At 49.4% G+C, this 22,605-nt stretch overlaps 1 protein-coding gene across 14 annotated transcripts in view; it reads left to right on the forward strand.

The window, feature by feature from the left end:
- Positions 1-22,605, forward strand: part of ADGRB1 (adhesion G protein-coupled receptor B1) — a 281,192-nt gene that overhangs the window by 188,523 nt on the left and 70,064 nt on the right. For 10 of the 14 annotated variants that reach the window (XM_042035706.1, XM_042035709.1, XM_042035710.1 and 7 more), the window contains one exon: positions 6,138-6,279. In XM_042035706.1, coding sequence (XP_041891640.1) covers positions 6,138-6,279 — 142 coding nt within the window. The remainder of the gene's footprint in view (positions 1-6,137; positions 6,280-22,605) is intronic. The other 4 variants (XM_042035708.1, XM_042035713.1, XM_042035718.1 and 1 more) reach the window with 1 other exon arrangement.

Raw genomic sequence — 22,605 nt, forward strand, 5'->3', positions numbered from 1 at the left:
CCTCTTTCTTCCTTCCACTCTGGAGACTGCCTGGAAATAATTCTGCTCCCTTATTAGCGTACCTGGATTCAATATTTGTGAAGAACTCAAATTCTGCTCTTTTTCTTTGCTTCTGAGCTTTGAGCACAGATTTCCCAGCACAAACTGGTGTTTTTTTTGGCAGAATCAAAGGCTTTTCTACTGATTTACAAATGAAACCTGAACCCACAGGCAGGCACACACCAACACATAAATGTTCCTCTCCTTCTGGACTTGTTCATTAATAGCCCATTGTCTTCTAAAGCTTTTAATCAGGCCCACAGTAAATGAATTTTGCATTCAAATGTGAAACAGGTCCTTTTTCAATATATCTGCTTTGTAATTTGAACTCCTGGCAGTGAAATAATCTTTATATGGCAAAATCCAGTGATTGAATTGTTTAGGATTTCAAGTCTGCCCTGAACTATGAGGCTTTTGGTAATACTTGATGGTTGGACCAGACACTATCTGAGCAGGTATCTGCAACCAGCAAGACCCAAACTCGCTCAGATGTGTTCCCCTGGACCATGGAGAAACCCCGTTAGATCTCTCTTAGTGGTATTGAGTATGGGATCTGCAGCAAGTGATGCTGGACAGGCTCAAACACCCAAAATCACAAGGAATTATTGTGAGACCCCACCTGCAGTTGTGAGACCCCCACCTGGAACAACAAATCCAACTCTGGGGCCTCTGGCAGCAGAAGGACATGGAGCTGCTGGAGCAAGTACAGAAAAGGGCACAGAGATGCTCCAAGAGCTGGAGCCCCTCTGCTCTGGAGCCAGGCTGGGAGAGCTGGGAATGTTCACCTGGAAAAGGCTCCAGGGAGACCTCAGAGCCCCTTCCAGTGCCTAAAGGAGCTCCAAGAGAGCTGGAGAGGAACTTCGGACAAGGTCTGGAGTGGAAGAACAAGGGGGAATGGTTTTAAACTGAAGAAGGGCAGCGTGAGATGGGATATTGGGAAGAAATTCCTCCCTGGGAGGGTGGGGAGGCCCTGGCACAGGTTGTTCACAGAAGCTGTGGCTGCCCCATCCCTGGAAGTGTCCAAGGCCAGGTTGGATGGGGCTTGGAGCAGCCTGGGATAGTGGAAGGTGTCCCTGCCCGTGGCAGGGGGTTGGAATGAGGTGATCTTTTAAGACCCCTTCAAATCCAAACCACTCCAGGATTCCACATCCACACCGGGAATCAGTGAGAAGAGGCTGGTGGCTCTTCTGCCCTGTCCTCCTACCTCCAAATAGGTTTTCCCAACCCATCTCCAAGCTCCATCCCCAAAGGGTGCAGAGGTGTTCGCATCCAAAGGATTGCAGGGCAACAAGAAGAGGTAATTAGGGAGATCAGCAATGAGGAAGGAAAGGATGAAAGAAAAGTTATTCTTCTGAGGAGATTAAAACCAGAGGAATGGACATGGTCTTTGGAGCATTTGAGTGGTTTAATGACTAGTAATGACTAATTAATTAATAATCACTGGTAGTAATGAGGGCCAGATTTTCATTTCCCATTAAATGGCGTAGCTGGACTTATTCTGAGGTGATTTACACCAAGTTCCTGACTCAGCACATCCACAGCACCCATCCTTTATGTGATTTATAGCAGCTTTTAAAGCAAGGACTGGATGGCTTTGATCCAATTTCTTTCTTTGAGTCCAACAGGATAAATAAGCAGGCACCAGACCAGGTCTTTGAAAAGCAAAAGGTGGTTATTTTAATTTTTAATCTTTTTCTTGCCTCGATATCGCTGTGTACTCTTCTGTGTGCATCTGGAAACGGATTTCAGGCTGTGCCAAGTGTGGCTTTGGCCCTGGATTGGTTTTATCCTGATACTGCATTCAGTGCTGTTGTCAGCTTTTCTGCCATGGGAGTGTGAAACCAGGCACAGCATCTGGGGAGTGTTATTTGTTTTCTGATACTTTCCCTGGGGTTTCCTGTTCTTGTTGGTTTTCTGATTTATTTTCCTTTTTTTTTCTTCCTTTCCTTTTGGATGAGGTTACTTCTATTGATGTATGGCCCAGATCTGTCCTAGTGCACTTTGAAAGCTGGTAAATGAGTAAAGCTGGACTTTGGGATTGGAAGTGATGTGAGGGCAAATGTATTCCCACATTTGAAGAAGAGCTCAGATTCCTCGGGGCAGGGGGTGTCTGTGTGGGGCAATGTACACAGATTTGATGCTTTAAGAATGGAGATTTAAGCATTTCTATTTGTTGCGAAAGGCTGCTTAAACACAAAAAAGCTGAAGATAGAGTTAAGGATGAAAGGACAGTTTGGAACAACAACCTGGGGTTGTTTAGTCTGGAGAAGAAAAGGCTCCAGGGAGATCTCAGAGCCCCTTCCAGTGCCCAGAGGAGCTCCAAGAGAGCTGGAGAGGGACTTTGGACAAGGGATGGAGTGCCAGGACACAGGGAATGGCTTTAAACTGAGAGAGAGCAGGGTGAGATGGGATATTGGGAAGGAATTCTTCCCTGTGAGAGCAGAGGGGTGCTGACACAAGTTTTGCAGAGAAATTGTGGGTGTCCCATCTATGGAAGTGTCCAAGGCCAGGTTGGATGGGACATTGAGCAGCCTGGTCTAGTGGAAGGTGTCCCTGACCATGGCAAGGGGTTGGAATGAGATGGTCTTTAAGGTCCCTTCCAATACAAACCATTCTATGATTCCAAAATTCTATAATTAGGGGCCTTTTAAAAGCACTTTTCTAGATATCCTCAAACCCATAAATGAAAAAGATAAACAGAGCACTAAGAAACCCTCAGCTAACAAAAAAACCCCACAACAAGCCAAATGAATCAATACCTACAAAAAAACCCCCACAACAGTCTGTTCCAGAGGGAAAGTAAAAGCTGTTGTGGAAATGTGGACAGAGGATAAATCGACGGCAAGCAATGCAAATTAAAAGCTTGAAAAATACAAGAGAAAAAAAGAAAGGTGTAGGAATTTTTTTATTCAGAACAGCAAAAATGAATAAAAAGGAAAATTTAGAGTCTACTAAACCCCTAATAAATCCTGATGGTATTGGTTTGTTACTAGCTCGAAATGACAGATTTATTTATAATAATGCAGGAATTCCAATAAACACCTGTATTCTGTAATTGGAAGAGAGCCTGGTTCCTTAATCCACATCCCAGCCTAATGAAATATTTTTCATTACACCAGTGGCTGGAAAACCTGCTCTACATCATCCCATAAAGTGAGAGTAGCGAGAGAAAGCAATTTGGAACGCAAGGATTTTAAAAGAGCAGGTTAAGACTAACTGGGGATCATTGCTCTTTAGGAAAAGAAAGGTGGAAGAGTTCCCCAAATCTGGAGAGAGGAGCATGTGTGTGTAAGCACAGCAGCCTCGCTTGTGTCTTAGGCACAATATCCATCTGAAACGGGCTCCAAAAATTTCAGGATTGTGGGTAATATTATGATTCTAATTGAATAATAGCACACTCATTAAAAAATAATAGCCTCATTAAAACGAGGCATTAATAGCAATCAACTTATGGCAAATAGATTTTGTCAAGCTAAATTAATACTTTCTAGGAGAATACAAAACTGGTTGCTGGAGTCTGGGAATTTGTCATTATTTGTACACATCATAAATAAGGCATTTTTCTTGGTGACAGGGGATAAACAGAACAACTCAATAATGCAGATCTTGGAAATACGAGCAGGACATAGAGAGGAGAATACAGAATTCAGATTTCCCTTGAGACTGGCCTTGGAACTGCTGGTCCTTTCCAAGAATGGTGTTGGGGGATGTCAGAAGGTGCATGAAAGGGAGCAAAGAACACTGCCAGGGTCTGAAAGTCTCCATGAAATGATGTGACAGCTCAGGGAAGATCATGTGAAGAGTTGCTGATCCAGAGAAGACAGATTTATGTCCCATGAGATAAATGGACAGAGAACCACGGGATCACTGAGTGGTTCGAGTTGGAAGGCACCTTAAAGATCATTTAGTTGCAACCTCCTGCCATGGGCAGGAACACCTTCCTCTAGACCAGGTTGCTCCAAACCCCATCCAGCCTGGCCTTGGACACTCCCAAGGATGGGACATCCAGACATTTAGTAGGGTCCAGACATTTAGAAAGCTCTGGATGAGCACCACAAAAAAAAATACATTCTGTGTGTTGCTCACAATTTCTACAGTAAAATTAATTTGCCTTTTTTATTATGATTTTATCTTTTTAAACTATGAACAGTGCTTTAACCCAAACCAGAAATAATTCGGGGAGGTTCAGTGTCACGTGTTAAACAGGATCTGAGTAGATAATGACAGCAGGATGTGCTGGTGCTCTGTCACCCTGTTGGTCCCCAGCCCGTGGTAGCACAGGGAGGTGGAGAGAGGCTCGGAATCATTGCGTGAGGAGCAGGTCAGAGCCTGCATCGCGTCGAGACCTGCAGAGAACTTGTCTGTGACTCAGGGCAGGTCCCTGGAGCCAGCAGCAGAGAGCTGTCCAGGCCATCTGTGATGCACCCAAGGCTGCTGAGCAGCTTGGCTCCATCTGGAGCTGCTGTGGGCTCGCTGCTGGCATTGCTGCCGAGGTGCCCTCCTCCGAGGATGGTCAGCTGTGGAGATGGGACATCTTTCCCCGTGTCCCTTCAGTGAAGGCAGATGGCCCTTTTGCTCTGCCTCCACATCCTGTCTCGGGCTCCTGTGAAGCCCACAGGGATCCTGACCTTCTCCCCAGCCATTGCATTTCTGCAGTTGGTCTCCGCATCTGCACTCCCTGCATGACCATATCCCAGGAGACAAGACTGGACAAGATACAGAAGCAATGGGTGGAAAATGACTGCACTTTTTGGGTCCCCACTGTCCCAGCACACGAGACAGAGCAGGAGATTCCCCTTTCCCCTGGTTTAGGCCTTTGTGCTCACACAGATATGGGGCTGCAATAATCTTTCCCAGTGAAACCTGTGAGATGAAGACCATGGAGACTTCCCCATCTATGGCCCCTTCTCCATTTTGCTACTTTTCCCCAGCCTGAAAGGATGCCAGGGGAAAGCAGGGATTTGTCCCTTTGATGTCTTCAGGTCCCTCTGGCCATGAGGGAGGAACATCCCTGCCATGTCCAGAGTTCTGGGAATGCAGGGAAGGGTGGAGGAGGGTCCTGGCCTGGCCTTTGGAAGTCCTGGCCCCAGAGAACTGAGAGGAGAGGGAAGAGGGGAGGGGTGGAGCTGTGAATTGGGATTCCTGTGGCTGAGGGAGGTCTATACACATCTATATGGGGTGTGGAGCAGGGGGTTGGGGGTGTATGGGGTGAGGGATGGGACTGGGGGGGGAGCAAGGTGTATTTTAGGTCTGTAGTGTTACATCCATAAATGGGATATGTGGGATAGAACTACAGGGATGGGGAGGTGTAGGGACAGGGCTATAGGATCATTTATCCATGTGTCCCACATGTGGATAAATGTGGTGGATGTCCCAGGGCTATAGGGTTGTGCATGCACACATTGGGTGGAAAGTCATGCATAGGTATATGGGATCAATGGGGCAGAGCTATAGGGTTAAGGGTGTGTATATGGAACAAGTGGGACAGGGCTATAGGCTTAAGGAAATGGATATAGAATATGCAGGACTGGGCACAGGGCTAAGAAAGTGTATATGGGATAGGTGGGAAAGAGCTATAGGGTTAAGAAGGTGTATCTGGGGTATGTGGGGCAGGACTATAGGGTCAGGAAGGGGTATATGGAATATGTAGGGCAGGACTATAGGGTTAGGGAGGTGTATATGGGATATGTGGGGCTATAAGGTTATGCATCCATGTAGTGGCTGTGTGGGATGAGGCTGTGCAGTTACGTGGGCACACACGGGATAGGTGGGCTATAGGGCTAGAGAGGTGTGTATGGGATGTGTGGGGCACGGCCATAGGGTTAGGGAGGAGTGTATAGCGATTGTGAGACCGGGCAGCCCGGGGGCTGCAGGGGGCCGCTCACACGTGTGTGGGGTGATGGAGGGGTCAGAGCGAGGTGGGGGACCCGGGAACGGGCCAGCACCAGGACCGGGATGGAGACGCAAGTCCGCTGGGGGGTTGGCGGGATGGGGGCGGCGGGGGGCGCGGTGCCCGCTCCCCGCCCGCCCTGACGGCCGCTCTCCCTCTCTCCCCGCTCCACCGCCCCGTCCCTCCCTCCCTGCTCTCCTCCCTCCAGCAGAGCCTCCGCCTCCGCCTCTCCGCCCGGCGCCTGGTCCTGGCGCGGCTGCCGAACGGTCCCGCTCGACGCCTCCCGGACCAAGTGCCTGTGTGACCGGCTCTCCGCCTTCGCCATCTTAGCCCAGCTCAACCCCGACATGGTGAGTCCCGCCGGCGGCACCGCGGAGGGAGGAGCGGAGGGGCCGGGGAGGCGTGGGGACACACGGGGGACAGGGCGGAATCAAGCGGGAGGGAAGGGGACGCGGCCGGGATGCAGCGGAGCATCCCCGGCGCGCGGCTCTCGGGTACCGCGGAGGCGCGGCGGGGACAGCCCCGAGCGCCGCTGCTGCTGCTGCAGTCCGGTGTCACCGGGACCGTGGAGACACAGCGTGAGGCTTTGCATAACCCTCCCCCTTCCTTCCCCGCCGTCCTTCCTCTCCCCTTCCCCCCGACCCTGACCGCAGCTTTGGGGACACGCACGCACGGACATCGGGGGTGCTGCCGCGCTGCGCCCCTGGTCCTCCCCATCCATCCTTCCATTCCCGTGCTGCGCCTTCGGACGTGAATCCCGCGAAATGTGGGGAGCCGCCGGCCCCCGCAGGCGTGTTCGCTCCCGTGGGCTCCCCACGCACGGAATCTCCGCACGTGGCTTATTTTGGGGGGGCGGAATCGCCCCGCTCCGCCTCCCTCCCCGCGTGTCTCCATCCCCGCCTCGGCGTCCTTGCCGCTCCCCCACGCAGTTTTGGAGGGTGTGGGGTGTGGGGGGAGGGTTCCCACTCTGGAATCGGGGAGCGTGGAGGGGAGGAGTTGTGAAGTTTTGTCCGCTTGTCGGGGACACGAAGTCGGTGCCGCGTCTCGGACGGAGCCTTCGGGAAAAAAAAGTGCGAGATTCCTAGAAATTATCGCTGGGCGGCTGCACCCTGAGTCAGAGCGCGGGGAGGGTGCCAGGGCACTAAAGACGGCGCTGGGGTGGGCAAAAGACACTTCGCAGGCTCTTCTCTTCCACCTTGTGCTTTTGGATTTCTTTTTCTTTTTTTAAAGTAGTTCATCCCTTTTTTGGACAGTTCCCAGATTCACAGAGCAAAGCCACCCCCTCCTCCACCTAAAGCTTCTCCATTTGCCTGGGCACTGGGAGTTACTGGGCCCTTGCAATTATTTACTAATTATGGCTTGCTTGTTAAATGCTGGCTTAATTCGGCAGAAGGGGAGGGGAAAGGAAGAAAGGAAGGGTGAGAGTGGTAAAAGGAGAGGGGGGATCACATTTTCCGAGATGAAGGTTTGGTTTATTATTAGAAACACTAATGTATTTGGTCCACTAGTTACCATGGAAACAACATCTGCACTGAAGTGGTTTTAAAGACACAGTGTTGGTTGTGTTTGCCCGGGCCCCGAGCAGGCCCAGCCACCACTGGGCTGGGAAATGGGCTCTGGGACATTGGGCAGAGCAGCTTGTGGGGTCCTCTGCAGAGAGGCACCAACTCTGTGGTCTCAGGTAGAGATATTCTGCTTGAAGGATGCTCAGAGGTAGGACTGGGAGTGTGTTCCCGCTTGGAAGGGGTCTGGAAGCAGCTGGTTGCTTTGATCCTGGCATCCCTGCACCCACCTTCTTCCGTGCGCTGTTGTTTGCTTGTCCTCCCACCATAAACCGAGTGGGCAGGGAGGCAGCTGCTGGGCTGGTGCTCTCCAGGAGTGTGTCCAGCCTTCTCGAGGTGCCCAGGGTGATCTCAGGTGAGCCAGGTGGGATTTCTCACCTGCCCTGGGCAGTGTCCTGGCAGCAGCAGGGCTTCACCCTTCACCCCAGCTTTAGCGTCTGGCTCCAGAGGTTGTGATTGATGAATGAGCCTTGCCCTGTATGGGAAGGACTCCGAGATACCTTGAGAAAGTTTTGGGAGGTTGCATGGCTGGGGAAAATGGGATTTCTGCTGCAGGGAGGCTTTTAAGACAAAGCCTGGAATGAAGCGAGCCCAGATGTGCAGGTGAGCTGCTGGTGAAGGTCCTCTGCTGATCCATCTCCTGGAAGTGGGCAGAGGACCAGGAGCAGTGTGGGAAAAGCAAAGGAAATCTTTGCCTTGGCTAAAGTAGAAGTTTCTCTTATGTAGACTTTATGTTCACACAGTGCTTGGTATTATTTAATCAAGCAGTCTGGAAAAAAATGGTTAATTTGATGTGGCCAGCTGCTGCTGCTCCCTCAGCTCCAGGTGTTTGGGTGTTCTCTGGATAGCACAGGGTGGGTGTCTGCCCTTTACTATCCATGCAGGTGTTTTTGCATTTGAGAGTGGGCTTGGCTGCAGGAGGATACAGCTTCCTTCCCCCAGGCATGTTTTATTATATCTGCAACTAAACTCACAGCTGCTCCACTGGGGTTTAGGCCTAAAATTGCTTCTTTCGCCCTCTTTCCAACTCCTCTGGCTGCTGGTTGGGTTATGTTTTCCCAACTCATTTTTCCCGGCCTCAAGCCCACTCATGAGTGTCAGGATGAGTCCTTTGGCTGTGTTGGGGGGAGAACTGGGGCTTGGATATCTCCTGAGTCCCCCAAATCCAAGGGTTTGATGATGATGGGAGCATCACCCAGGCTGAACCAGCTGGGACCCATCTCCTGCCTGTGCCTGCCCTGTGAGCTTGCAGGGCTGTGTTCATCCAGCCCCTCATTCCCTCGCTTTCCTCCCCAAATCTCATTCTGAACAAGCCCACGTTGCCTCCCGTCCCCAGAGGTGGCATCTCGTCATCGTTGGTGTCTGCGGTGGTGACATTTATAGTGCAGTTTTTCATGTGCCTTTGGAGCTCTCAGGACAAGAAGCTCCGTCCGCCTGTGTCATTAATATTATTTATTGCTATAAATCTCCCTTCTGGAGCCTTTGGCCCTGGCAGCTTGAAATATTTGTAACCCTGATGTGGGCACAGCTCCTTTGCAGTGGAAAAAGACTCTAAAAGGCTTTTGGGACGACTGTTGCTGCTAATTCGGACGGGCCAAGGGCAGTTTGCCTGGGCTGGGACCCGAGAGTTGCTCGTGTGGTGGGGAAAAGAAGCAGTTTTCCTTGATTTCAGTGAAGCTGGAGGCTGAAAGTGCTGTGTTTTGAATCAGTTTGGGAGATGGACATCCCTAAACTGTGATGGAGCTGTTCAGATCATGCTCAAAAGCTGGAGTTCAGATTTGTGTTTGATTTCCTCTGCTGTTTCCACTCGACAGAGGCACCCTTGTGCCCTGCTTTGGCACAACTGCTGTTTGACCATCATGAATGATTAAAACCTCTTAAATTAAGGAACACAGACAAGCATTTTGGGACTGTGTTTTTGTTTTGAGCTTTATACCCTGCCTATCTTGGAAGGGCAATGCCTGTGGTGCTACACCTGCACAGCGGCAGCGCTGACAGAGAATGAGGGCAAAAGGAAACCGCAGAGCTGCATGTGAGGCTTGTGGTGGTGTTTTTTCAACATATTTTGGCAATTTTTGGAGGTGGGAAGGAGGTAGAGCAGGAGCCTGAGGACGCTCAGAAGAACCTTTCACTCTTTGGTTGCCTCATTTGAGTTTGGCTTGTGTTGTCTTTGCTGCCTTCCACCTTGTGCTTTAAAGCTTGGTTAAGGACAGCTTGGATGGGGCTTTGGGAAATTTGGTCTGGTGGAAGGTGTCTCTGTCCATGGCAGGGCGGTTGGAATTGGATGATCTTCAAGGTCCTTTCCACCCCAAACTGATGATTCTGTGATTTGTGCAGTGCTAAGGACTGGAGTAAAACTCTACAAATATATCTCTGCTCTCTCTCCCCCTCCTTGCTGGTCCTGCCTGCAGAAAGCTGATCAGAGTGAAGCATCTGAGCTGTCCTCTCATTTCTAGGCTTGATGAATATTCAGAGATGGTGGCAAGAACTTGTAGGGGTGCTGAGTTTGTTACGTCTGCTCTGAATTTTTGGGACATCTCACCTCTGTGTCAGTGTTTTCTGACAGGCAAAACCAGCAGTTACAGAGTTTTGTGGGGTTTATTGTAGCAGAGTGAGTGCTGGCCAGGCAGCTGAGTGTCCACAGTGAGCAGACCTGTGCCAGTGGAGGTTTAGGTTGGATATTAGGGAAAAAATTCTTCATGGAAAGGGTTGTCAAGCATTGGAACAGGCTGCCCAAGGAAGTGGCGGAGTCACCATCCCTGGGAGCGTTCAAGAAACGAGTGGATGTGGCACTTGGGTGCTGGGTTGATGGTTGGACCTGATGATCTCAGAGATGTTTTCCAACCTTAATGATTCCAGGATTTATATCCCTGGATGTTGCAAGAGGCTTTGTTCAGTGTTATCTCCAGTTTGCTTGGATGGAAGGCACCTTTCCTGGTGTGCTTCCTGCCCATGGGGATAAAGCTCCTCTCTCAACTCACAACATTTCTTTTTTTGTCCCTGAAAACCTCCCATTTTGGGATGGAATGGACCTTCAAAGATCTTCTTGTGTCCCGGAGATCTTCCCCCAAAAAGATTGCCTTGTGCTACAGGAGCTCTCTGTACTTCATGGACAGTGCACACACACAAGGTGGGTTATTTTAAGCTCCTAAAATTCTGTGGAGCCTCTCTTGCACAGGGAGGAGATCCAGGTTTCCCAGCAGAAAGAAAAAAAAAAAAAAAAAAAAAGGTTGATGTTATGAATCAAATATTTTGTAAGGGTGTAGCAGTTCTGACAACATTGTGATGGGAAATGATAGCGGTTTCATTTAGATAAGACTGGAGAACTTCATTTGGAGGTGAACATTTTAACATTTATATTCTTCCATCACTTATCACGTGAAATTTGGAGTCTGAATAACAACAAAGCGTTTTGCATACCTTGAGAACTGACAGTTCTCGTGTTCACAACAGTTTCCAGGTTCAGTTAATATTGGTGCTGCTTTTTCTGCAATTTTAACTCTTTGATTCAAAAGGTGGGCTTTTCTGAGGGAGGGAAGTTTTTGGTTTTGCCAGGCTCGAAGTCTTTGAGACATCAAACTCTGCTCAGGCTGTGCAGGGCTTTAGGGAAGAGTTTGGTGTATTTGGGTGTGTTGTTGAGGCTGCAGCCAGAGCTTTTCTGGGCTGGTCAGTGAAACTGTGACCTTGAGCTAAACACTCCCTTGCTTTCTGCTTCCCTTTCTCCAGCTGCAGCACCCTTGCAGGTGACACCCTGGGCTCTGTGCATCCACATCTGCACAGTGCCCCGAGCCTGAAGGGTGCTCCAGGAAGCACCAAGTGCTGTCATTTCCCTGACAGAGCATTAGGAGCCTCCTCTTGCCCACTTGGCAGGAGCTGTGCCAGGCTGAGCATTGCTGAGCCACGAACATTGGGGCTTTTGAGGTCCAAATCCTCTGCGAGCTCCCGCGCTCATGCTGCTGGCACCTCTTCCTGCAATCACCCCGTCCTCTCCAGGATGCTGCTGTGTGTAGAGTGTCTCTTAGGAGCTGATTATGCCTCTTGAGCTGGAAATGTTGCCTGAGATTTCCTGGGGATTTGTGCTGTTGCCACTGAACTCTCCCTGGGTGCGGAGATGCCAAGGTGGGAGTGGTGAAGGGCTGCTCCAGCTGGACGCCTGCTTATCCCAGGAGAGCTCCGTGCTGGGATTGGGGAAGGATGTGGTCTAAGTGCTGCTGGGGATTTCTGGGCTTTGCCCATCTCCTGCTCCACAGCAGGAGCAACTGTTGTGTTTTCTCCGGGGTGCTTTTCCCCGAGGCCCATGGCAGCCTGGAGGTGATTCTGTAAATCATGGGCTGCTCTTTGCTGTGCTCAGCAGGGAGGCTCTTTTCACTAAATCCAGTTTAGCGCTCCTGAGTTTCAGCAGGCATGGATAGAATGGAGAAGGCAGGGTAGGAACCAGCTGGGCAGACAGTTTTCCCCTCCTACTCTCTCTCATAATGTGATTAGGAAGGAGGCAGAATGTGTGATGCTCTTAGTGGGCCAAACGGGCCAACCCACAGTTTAACCCCCTTAAAAGAAGTCCATTATTTTCCCAAAGTGCCCTCTTAACAGAAAGCACCGGGTTGTGTCCCTACACTGTCGCTTTGCTGGAAATCACCAGGTTTTAAAAGGGTTGCTCTGACACTGACACAGAGTCTGTCAGTTTGTGCTGCAGAGTGAATTCGGGATAAATCTCATTTGAGTTTGGAGACGTCTCAGAGTTAATGTACAGGTGATTTATGTTGGGTTTTAAGGGGAAGGGGATCAGTGGTGGAGCTTGTGGTGTGCTCCAGGTGCCAGAGGCAGCCCGAGTTTGTTATTCTGCTGGGAGAATTGACTGGAGATTGCCACTGCTGTGTGCCATACACAGTCACCTAATAAAAGATCCCATTAGCAAATAAGTGATTGATATTGGAACATACACAGGCAAGGCATGAGAGACGAGTGGGACAGGAATTCCCTCTCAGCGCTGTGCTGTGCTTCTAGCAGAGACAACACTTGAATATATTAAAAGAAGACAGGTAGCACAGGAGGTAATAATAGGAGGATTTGGCTCAGCATAATAAGCAGTCATCCAGCATCCCACCTCCTTGGCGGCTGCCTGCGGATTCCACTGTCTGTCGATCCGTTGGGTACTTGGGGAGATATTCCCAGCTGACAGCTTCCCTCCCCGAGTTCCTGCTCAACGCTGGTGGATTCGCCCAGGTCTTTAACTCTTGACAAAACTCCGGCTGGTGGGATTGCAGCAGCGTGGGGCTGCAGCTCTGCCCCTGCCAGCCAGAGCCGGCGAGCTCAGCGCAGCCCTGGCAGGGACTCTCCTGCAGGCAAATGCTGCATCACCCTCCCGTATCTCCCCTTCTGAAGGGACGTGGGAGAGGAGCAGGATCAAGTGTCTGGGAGCTTAAAGCCGTTGTGGGATTCAGTGCTTGAACATGAGTAATGCCGAGCCAAATTCACCCTTCAGTGGAAAGGAAAGGCAAGAGTGGCACTGGCATTAACCAAGTGACCCCAGGAGCAGAGCAGGGCTGGGGTTGGTCCCTCGTCTTCAGCTCAGATTAAAGCCTCCCAGAGAATGCCTGGGATCCTGCGTGTCCAGGCATTCCTGAGGGGTTTGGTGCTTGTTCTGAGCTGCAGTGCTTAATGGCTTGATGCCATGAAGGCAGCTTAACAAGTGTGACAGCTGCCCTATTATTACCCTGCCACAGCTTAGTACTCTGCTAAAGGAGGTGTGGATTTAAGCCAGGACACCAGGGTCTTCCCAGTTCCCACTTTCCCCTTTCCTACAAGCTCAGAAGCAGCGCTCAGCCTCAGTTGCGAGCAGATTTGAGGGCCAGAAATGTGAACCAAGTTGGGGAGCATTACCTGCCTGGGATCACTCTGCTCTGGGTCCAGGCAGGATGACTGGCACGGCCCAGAGTGTGGGAGGGCGTGTGGGAGAGGACGATGTGTCAGAGATGTTTGGTGTGGTGCCTCCACGCTGAAGGCTGAGCTCTGTGAGACATTTTGGCTCTTTCCTCAAGGAAAAAAAGACTGAGGGGAAAGAGGATGATAATCTTCAAATGGGTTGAAGGTGGCTGTGGAAAGGGAATAATCTGCTTTCTGTGTCTGCTGGGGATTGGGCTCAAATTACAGAGTGAGAGATTTAATTCAGGCACAAGGGAAAACCTTCCGACTGCAGGGATTGTCAAGAGCCCAGACTCCATCAGCAAAGGTTTTCTTGAAGAGGCTGGGGGTGGATTTGATGGTTTTGCGTCAGGCTGAGGCGTGAGCTGAGCTTGTCAGGTCTTTTCCACTCTCTTACCTGAAATTCTGTGATGTAGATCCCCTTCGTGTCTGTGCCTTGCTGTGTATAAAGGGAGGAACGTGGCAGAGGGGCAGCACATTGGTGGGAGGTGGAGGAATGGGCTGGAGGCAGGTGGGGAAGCCAAAAATCACCGAGTCTGTCCACAACTTCCCACTTCCACCTGTAGCTGTCGATCCACTGTCATCTCCTATTTAGAGCCTGCAATTTGTACCGCTGTGCCACCCGGGGAGGCTTCAGCTGCGAGAGCACCACTTCAGCCTGCTCAGCGCTGAGCCACAAAGCCACCCTGACCCAGCAGTGTGGGAAATTCAGCTGAATTTTCCATCTGGAACCCTGGGATGCCGGGATGGGGGCGGGTGTGGGGGCCCGTGTAAACAGCACAAGGGCATTAGTCATGGTGAGCCGCGGAAAGTCGCGGCACGTCTGCCAGGATTGGGCTGTGGGCCCTGCACCAGGCAGGGCTTTACAGGGGAGGTTTGAAGCTCTGGGTGGCTTTCGAGGGGGTTCTCAGGGAGCTTCTCCCGAGGCAGGAGGACAGCGTGGGAGCATCACAAAGGGGCTCATTTGAAAATGGTAACGAGTGGGTGCTGGAGGCTGGGTTTCATGGGCTCGTGGGGTGGGAATCAGAATTAGTGCTAAATGAGATTATCTTCCCTTTCAAAGCACTTCAGGGACTGAGCATGGTGCCTTGGAAGAGTCAGGCGAACTGTTGCGTGTTGCTTGTCTTTCTTCCATTATTCTGCACCCATCTCTGTTGTACTTTGGCCTGGAAATGCCATTCTTTAGGTAAATTTGACAATCTGCTTCACCTCTGAGCCCTTTATGCTCTGCCCAAAGGCTGAGGTTGCCCTTAAATTGCCATGCGGTAGGAAATGGATAAGTCATTATTATTATGTTCATTTAAGTCCAAATTGAAGCAGTTTATGAAAGGTTTGTGCCCTTCACACTTTTGCCGTCAATTAATAGCTGAATGCATAAACCTCCTGGCAAGATTTTGGTAATCTTTAAGGGAAAATGGGCAGAATGTGTGGAAAAAATAATGTCAGAGTTGTAACTGGGAGTATATGAGCTCGAAACGTCCCTCTAAATGTGAGGAGTGTCTGATGAAGAAACTGATGCTGTGCAGGGTGTGATAACAGCCTGCCAGAACTCAGTCTGCAGCTCCATTGCTCGCTGCCTACCTGCCCTGCTCACCACAAGGATATTCAGAATATATTCAATAAATCCATGAAAGCAAAATGACTCCGCTCTTTTCCCACGAGTGAGACAACACTTTCATTTTCCATGACAAATGGTTCTTTTTCCTCTTTTTAAACATGGCAATCATGCCAGCCTCTCCCCAGGTGGGGAATATCCGACTTCTGGGGCCACTTTTGATTTTGTTTATATCAGCTCAGTACAGCTGTAAATCCAGGGGCTGTTGCAGCTTCACATTCCAATCACTCAGCTGTGAATGAGTTGGGGGTTGGGGTTGGAAGCTGATTCCTCGAGGGCTGCTTGGAGATCACTGCTCCACATAGAGGATATTTACACCAGTGATTCCCCAGCAAGCAGCTGGGGATGGAAACACACTGGATCCCAGGGGCTCCTCAGATTGCAATGGGAATAAAGCTGTCATTATCCTCATAACAGCAGAACAACCCAAATGCTGAAATCCCTTCATCTTCTTTTCTAAGCCAAGAAGCCCCTGAAAGCCTCTGAGGACTGGCAGTGAGCTGGGGACATTTTACCTCAAGGTTGTTGGTTCAACCTTAGTTTGGGTCAGGAGCCATTTCCAGGGCAGGGATCTTCAGTGATTGAATAGTGAGAGATGGGAGCATCTGCAAGTAATAATTAAGATTTGAAGAAGTGAAAACTGAGGGGAGACCTCCTCGGGGTCTGCAGCTTCCTCATGAGGGAAAGCAGAAGAGCAGCACCAATTTCTTCTCTCTGTGACAGTGGTATGACCTGAGGGAATGGCTGGAGCTGTGTCAGGGGAGGTTTAGGCAGGATATCAGGGAAAGATTCTTCATCCAGAGGGTGGCTGGGCACTGGAACAGGCCCCCCAGGGAATGGTCACAGCCCTGAGGTTGACAGAGCTCAAGGAGTGTTTGGACAACGCTCTCAGGCTCATGAAGGGATTGTTGGGGTGTCCTGCGCAGGGCCAGGAGTTGGGACTCGATGATCCTCAGGGGTCCCTTCCAACTCAGGATATCCTGTGATTCTCTGAATTAAAGGAACTTGGATAAAGGCAGGTTTAAGAGATGCTTCAGGCATGGCTTGTGAAGTTATGCACAAATGTTCATTCCTTGTGCTTTGGAGGAAGGTTTTTCTTAAGGACTGGTCTTCAACAGGCAAGGGGAAAGGGAGAGTGGATATTTGCTCTCCGTGATGGTCGGCAGATGAGTGATCTGAGCATCTTGGGCAGGAGCCATCCTGCAGACACTGAGACCTCAGGTGTTCCCCCACTCCTCAGGCGGGTCTCTCCAAAGGGCAGGATGCACAAGAATGGGGAAGGAACGTTTTGCCCACGCTGTGGGGAGAGCTGCTGGCCTGGCACCACTCTCCAGCATGCCACTGATAGTGTAAAACAAACAGCAGGCTGGTTTGGAGTAATTTGGTGAAATGCTGTCGCCTGGCATGGAACCAAAATACAGCTTAAATCAGGATAAACACAGTCTGGATTCTACTCTCATTTTCCATTCCCAGTCTGCCATGGACTTACTTTATTTTAGCTGCGTGTAAATCTTAACACATTTCCCTGCAAGGTGCTCAGCTGGGAAGCTACAAGGGATGAGGGCAATGAGCCTCCGAGTCAGTTATGGAATTTGAACTGGTTGTTCTCTGTGTAGCACACGGAAAGGACAATTCCAAGCAGGAAGGAGCAGCAAAGAAGATTAATTTTTAAAGTAGTTACAGAGCATATGTCCCTATGGTAAAATAATGCCAGTAACGCTAATAGTGGTAGTAGTAACAGTGATTATTATGCTAATGATAATAATTGCAAGTTCCATGGCAGGAGCAGCTCTAGAACAAGAGCAGCTCTAGCAGCTCCTGTAATTGTCCCTAATATTTCATTTTTATAATGCTTCCTGGATGTGTCTTAGCTTGTGGCAACCAGCAACCTTCGGGACATGGTACGGTCCATGAATCATAAAACCATTCAGGTTAGAAGAGACCTCTGAGATCCTCAAGTCCAGCCTTCAACCATATCCCACCACACCCCCTCAACATATCTCAGAGTGCCACATCTACTTTTTTTTTGAAGATTTCCAGGGATGGTGACTCCACCGCTTCCCTGGGGAGCCTGTCCCAATGCTTAACCACCCTTTCAATGAAGAAATTTTTCCTAATATCCAAATTGAACCTCCCCTGGTGCATTTTGAGACCATTTCCCCTTGTCCTATTGTTATTTGCCTGCGAGAAGCAGCTGACCCTCACCTCATTTCAAGGAGTTTTAGAGAATAAATGTTGCACTGAGCAGTATGGACAAGTCCCCTCTGTTTTGAATGTTTGTATGAATACCTGCATTGTACCACCTCATCTCCGGGCAGTGGAGTGGATCCTGGAGCATTTGATTTTCCAGGACTGACATGGGGAGATTGAGGTTTGCTGTTTACCGCAGTGCCTTTGTCAGTGCTGCTGCACAACCTGATTAAAGTTCACTTCTGCCCCTGTTTTCTCAGCAGCAAAGAGCTCATGCCTGTGGAGGAATTGGCCATTTTGATTATTGCCAGCTTCGTTGTGGAAAATAGTTTTATTTTCTCTTCAATATGCTTTAAAGGGAAAGGCTGGAACAGAACAAGCCTTCCATCTGCATGAAAAGCAAAGGTTTAAAAACCAGACGTGCCATCTGACCAGCTCACAAACAGTTAAGCCAAAAGCTCTCTCCTGTCTCTCCTCCATCCTTCCCAAAGGTCCTGCAGAGCAGAGAATAAGGTGCTGGTGCTTGATTGTTGTGACACAGCCCGAGGAACCTCCTGAGGCATTTGCACACAGCAGGAATCTAAGCTGAATTAAGTTTTGGAAGAGAGATGGAGCGCAGTATTATTCCCTTCCATTTCCAGGACATCAAAATAGGCCCCCTGAGAAGATAAAGTCAGTGTTGGCCACCTAAATCAGATCAGCTGAGAGGCCTTTGAAAAAATTGGCTTAAGTGATGGAGCTGCATGTCCACAGTTGACCTGCAGGCGAGCTGGGAAGAGACCCCACTCTCCTCCTTGGCGTTCCCTGGCTCCACACACTGGTTCCCAAACCACAGCTGGCAGAGGGATGCAGAGTGACTCAAGGCTCTTCTCAGAGCTCCATAAAACTGGGATTTCAGTAGCTTGGCCAAACGAGGTGCAGTCAGAAAGGACAGGGAGCGAATAAAGCGTAGAGTGTTTTAAGGAATGATGGTGAAAAAGTTTGGGGGCAGCTGGGGACAGCTGGCTGGGCAGGAGGAGAGTGGTCTTCAGCATTAATATGAGCCTGATCTGTCCATGCTTGACATCAGGACTGGACGTTGAGGCACTGGGAGAGCAGCCTGGGAGTTCCAGAGCAGCAGCGAGCTGACCATGGCGATGCTGACTGGCAGGTAGATAATGCCCACTGTTAACTCCTGTAATTCCCTGCCAGCCTGGAGGAAATTATCCTGACAGTTCCCATTAAGGAGAGGCTGCGTGACCACTCCTCTGCCCTGAAAACTTCATCAAGGCTGTTTACTAAAAGCAAATAGTCACGTTGTATCTTGCGAGCGGACTCAATACCCGCTGAAGACTTAGCGGTTGTTAATAAATAGTAGCGCGTTAAGACGTCTCTCTGGGTGTTTTTTGTGTGCTGTAATTGCACAGAATTGCCTGTTTGGCCAGCCAAATAACATAAAAAGAGCCCTGAGCTCCACAACTGCGTTCCTGATAATGGGTCACTATTAGCTTTGACATGGGAAGTCTCTGGTTTTGTCACGAGGGAAGCAAAGTGAGGTGGAAATCCTCCAGATCTGGCTCGCAGTGACAGGGGCTGAGCTGGGAAGGTGTCACATCTTCCAGAAAGAAGGTGTGAAAAGATGATTTATTAATGATCCCTTCATGCAGGGACCTCAAAGCGCTTCTCAGAGGTTAAATGATGGAGAAGAGAAGGTTCTGGGGAGACCTTATTTTGATTGTTCAATGTGTGAAGTGCTATAAGAAAGGTGGAGAAAGAGTTCATTCAGGATAGAGTTAATTTTAGTAGCCAGTATGGAACTATATTTTGGGTTGTTGGGCACTGGCATTTGCTGGCATGGAGTGAGAGGATGAGGGAGAATGCTTTAAACTGAAAGAGGGTGGAATTATATCAAATATTGGGAAGAAACTTTTTCCTGTGAGTGTGCTGAGGCCCTGACACAGGTTGCCCAGAGAAGCTGTGGTTGCCCCATCCCTGGAAGTGTCCAAGGCCAGGTTGGATGGGGCTTGGAGCAACCTGGGATAGTGGCAGGTGTCCCTGCCCATGGCAGGGGGTTGGAATGAGATGATTTCAAAGGTCCCTTCCAACCCAAACTATTCTGTGGAAAAAAAGAAATATTTTGGTCCCTCCTCACTGCTCATCTGCTTTGAGTTGAGTGAGTGCTGTAGACCCTCTGACAATGCTGACCCACTAAAAAATCTCCTTTTCCCCCTGGCCCAATCCTGTCTTCCCTAAATCCCTGACATCCACCAAGAAGAGCTTCTGTGCTGCTCTGCCTCTGTCCCTGTCTTGCAATCACTGCAAGAAATTGCTGGTCCAGGGGGAGAAAACAGAGCCTTCCCTTGAGGAGGCACAGGGTACATGGGCATTCCCCATCCCAATGAAGTATAAATGTGATATCCACAGGGCCTGAGCCTGGATGAGAAGTCCTGACTCTGACCAAATTAGGGATTAAAAAAATCAGTGGTTTTTTGGCAGATGACAAGAGCAGATTCACCTCTTGGTCACTCCACCCTCCTGAGTTGTTTTCTCCAGCACTGACATGCACCCTTTTGTTCTGGAAGCTGTTTGCTTCTGTAAGTCCTGGTAAAAGCGCTATTTTCCAGCAATTTTAACAACTCTCCCTGCTTTGATAAGAGTTGTCCAACCAGCAGTGAAATCAATAAAACTTGGCTTAAAAAAACTTCACAGGAATGGTGAAAAGCCTCTGGGCCAGTGGCACAGCAAAACCATTCCTGTGCAGTTCTTGGAGTAAATCCCACCCAGCTGGTCCAGTTCTGTGTCAGGAGAGTGGAATGAGCCTCATTGCTTTGAGCTGCCTGTGAGGGCAGGGAGAGGGATTTGCTTGTCTTGCAAAGATGTAAAGGGCACTCTGATCACAGCCTGTGGGACAGTTACAAAAATTATAAAACCAAATTCCTCTCACTTGTGCCTGGTGGTTTAACAAGGGGGAAAGATACAAACTGTAGCTCGGGAGGTGCAGGGAATAATTTAGGTTGGGAAAAGACCTCCGAGACTGTTGAGTCCAACCGTTAACCCGGTAGCACCACATTCAAGGCTAAACCACATCCCTAAGTGCAATATCCAGGCATTTTCTTAACACTTCCAGGGATGGAGATTCCATCACATCCCTGAGCAGCCTGTTCCAAAGCTTTTCAGTGAAAAAAATTTTCCTGATACGCAATCTAAACCTCCCCTTGTGTGACCTCAGGAAAAACAATGTCACCAATGGAGAGGTGTGGCTCTGGAATGGGCACCAGCGGGATGGGAGCTCTCCATCTTGGAGAATTCCCAAATCCAGACAAAGCCATCACCAACCTCACCTGATGTTAGTGGTGGTCCTGCTCCAAGTGGCAGATTGGGTTGTAAAGCTGTAGATGTCCCTTGCAACCGGTGCTTCTGCAATTCTCTGTCTTCATGAATCTTTAATTTCATATGTGGAGGAAGTCAGGCTCAAGGCAACTATTACAAATAGCAAACACGTTTCTAAAACCAAACAAAACCCAGCCCCCCCCCCCCCAAATTCCAAACTCGTGTGCCTGTGTTTAATTTTGGAAAATTTAATTTTTTGGTGACTTTACTGTTGTGATGTTGTGCCTATAAATACTTTGTTTAAGCCTTTCTTGGTATCAAGGATGGAAAAAGCAGAAAGAACAGCTTGGTTGTAAGGTCTGGGGCAAACTGCACAGCATTAAGAAATACTTTGTTCTAATTGGAGCCTGTTTGACCCTGGAGCCAGAGCTGGGTAATGGAAAAAGCACAGCTCAAATCGAGTTGCTTTTCACAGCGTTCTGCAGAAAGCCAGAGAAGGAAAGGGAGAAATGCAGAGAATTTAAAAGGCGGAGAGCCAGAAAAATGCATTAAGAGCAAGAAGAAAAGGCAGAATATGCCATGGGAAATAGCCAAAGGAAGGGAGACAGAGAAGACAAAGGAGAGCAAAAATTAGGGAGAAAGGAAGAGAAGGAAAAAGAAGGAAGCAAGGTGAAATTGTAAAGGAAAGGAGGAGTGTCCTTCTGCCCTGCCAGGCAGAGCGATGAGGTGGCAGGACAGCGAGTGGCCCCAGGCAGCAGCGCTCATTATTTCCATCCTGGCTGATGTCATTGATTGCCTCCCTCCTCCCCTGCCATGCCTGGTGACAGAATCTCAGCCCTTGCGACTCAGAACAACCTGCTCTGTTCCCCACTGGCCCAGGGAAAAGTTTCCTTTCCAGCTCCAAACAGGCACAGCTTTGTCCGTGTTTCTGGGGGTTTTTGGATGACCCCTCTCAGCAGTTCCTCTCTGGGACCACCTCCAGTCCAGGCAGGTGGAGATCCTGTTCCTGGCCTGTCTTCTGCAAACAACCAGTTTGTCCTCAGCTGTGATGCTGGAAAAATCCCACAGGACTGTTCCCTCTCTTACCTTGACATTTTTCTGTTGGCAGCATCTTTACTTTTTAAACCAACCTTGATTTTCCCATTTTTCCTTCTTTAAGGAAATTTCCCTCGCAAGGCTCAGATCCTACAGCATCCAACCACCTTCTGTCAGGGGGTTTAATTAGTCAGAAGAAAATAAAACAAATGGTGATTTGTTTGCTGAAGGGAAGATGTGGTGGATAGAGAAAGGAGGATGGGGAGGACAAAGAAACCTTAGTAATGAAGGAAGAAAGCAGAATCTTAAGATACGGGGTTTAAGTCTTTGGGACTTATTTAGGATGACAGTAAATGGCCTCCAGGGGAGGTTTAGATTGGGTATTAGGAAAAATTTCTTCATGGAAAAGGTTGTAAAGAAGTGAAACAAGGAAATACTGGAGTCACCATCCCTGAAGTGATCAAAAAACGCGGATGTGGCACTGGGGGACATGGTTTAGTGGTGAACATGGTGGTAGTGTTGGGTTGATGGTTGGACTTGCTGATCTTAAAGGTCTATCCCAACCATAATGATTTGATTATTCCCAAAGGAGCAAGCTCCTCTTCTTCCTGCAGCCTGTGATTTTTGTGGTTATCCACCTTCCTGATGCCAACAAAAATCCCATCAGGGCTGCACCAATCCTTCCTTCTCTGGAGGCTGGAGGGATGAGCTTCATGGTGTCTCTTCAGCAAAAATCCTGCTAGACATGGCATTTGTGAAAATTTGTAGGACAAAGAAGGAGGTGCAGATCAGGGTCTTTTTTGTGGGATGCACTGCAGATGGACATCAGTTATTACCCCAAAGCCTGGCTTAAGCTTGACCAGTTGTCATTTGTGTAATGCCTTGTCTAGGAGCAAATATCTGACCTAGGCATGGTCCATGCAGAAGGTCCTTACTTTGCTGCAGGATCTAGGAGAGGGTTCTGGGTGATGTGGGACAATGGGTAGGGAAGGCAGTGAGAGAATCTGAGGTCTTTGAGGGTGGAGGGATATCAGGGAGGATGT

The sequence above is a fragment of the Corvus kubaryi genome, unplaced genomic scaffold (genome assembly GCF_017639235.1).
Source record: "Corvus kubaryi isolate FWS band 111438036 unplaced genomic scaffold, C.kubaryi_AGA036_p1.0 37385, whole genome shotgun sequence".
NCBI lineage: Eukaryota > Metazoa > Chordata > Aves > Passeriformes > Corvidae > Corvus > Corvus kubaryi.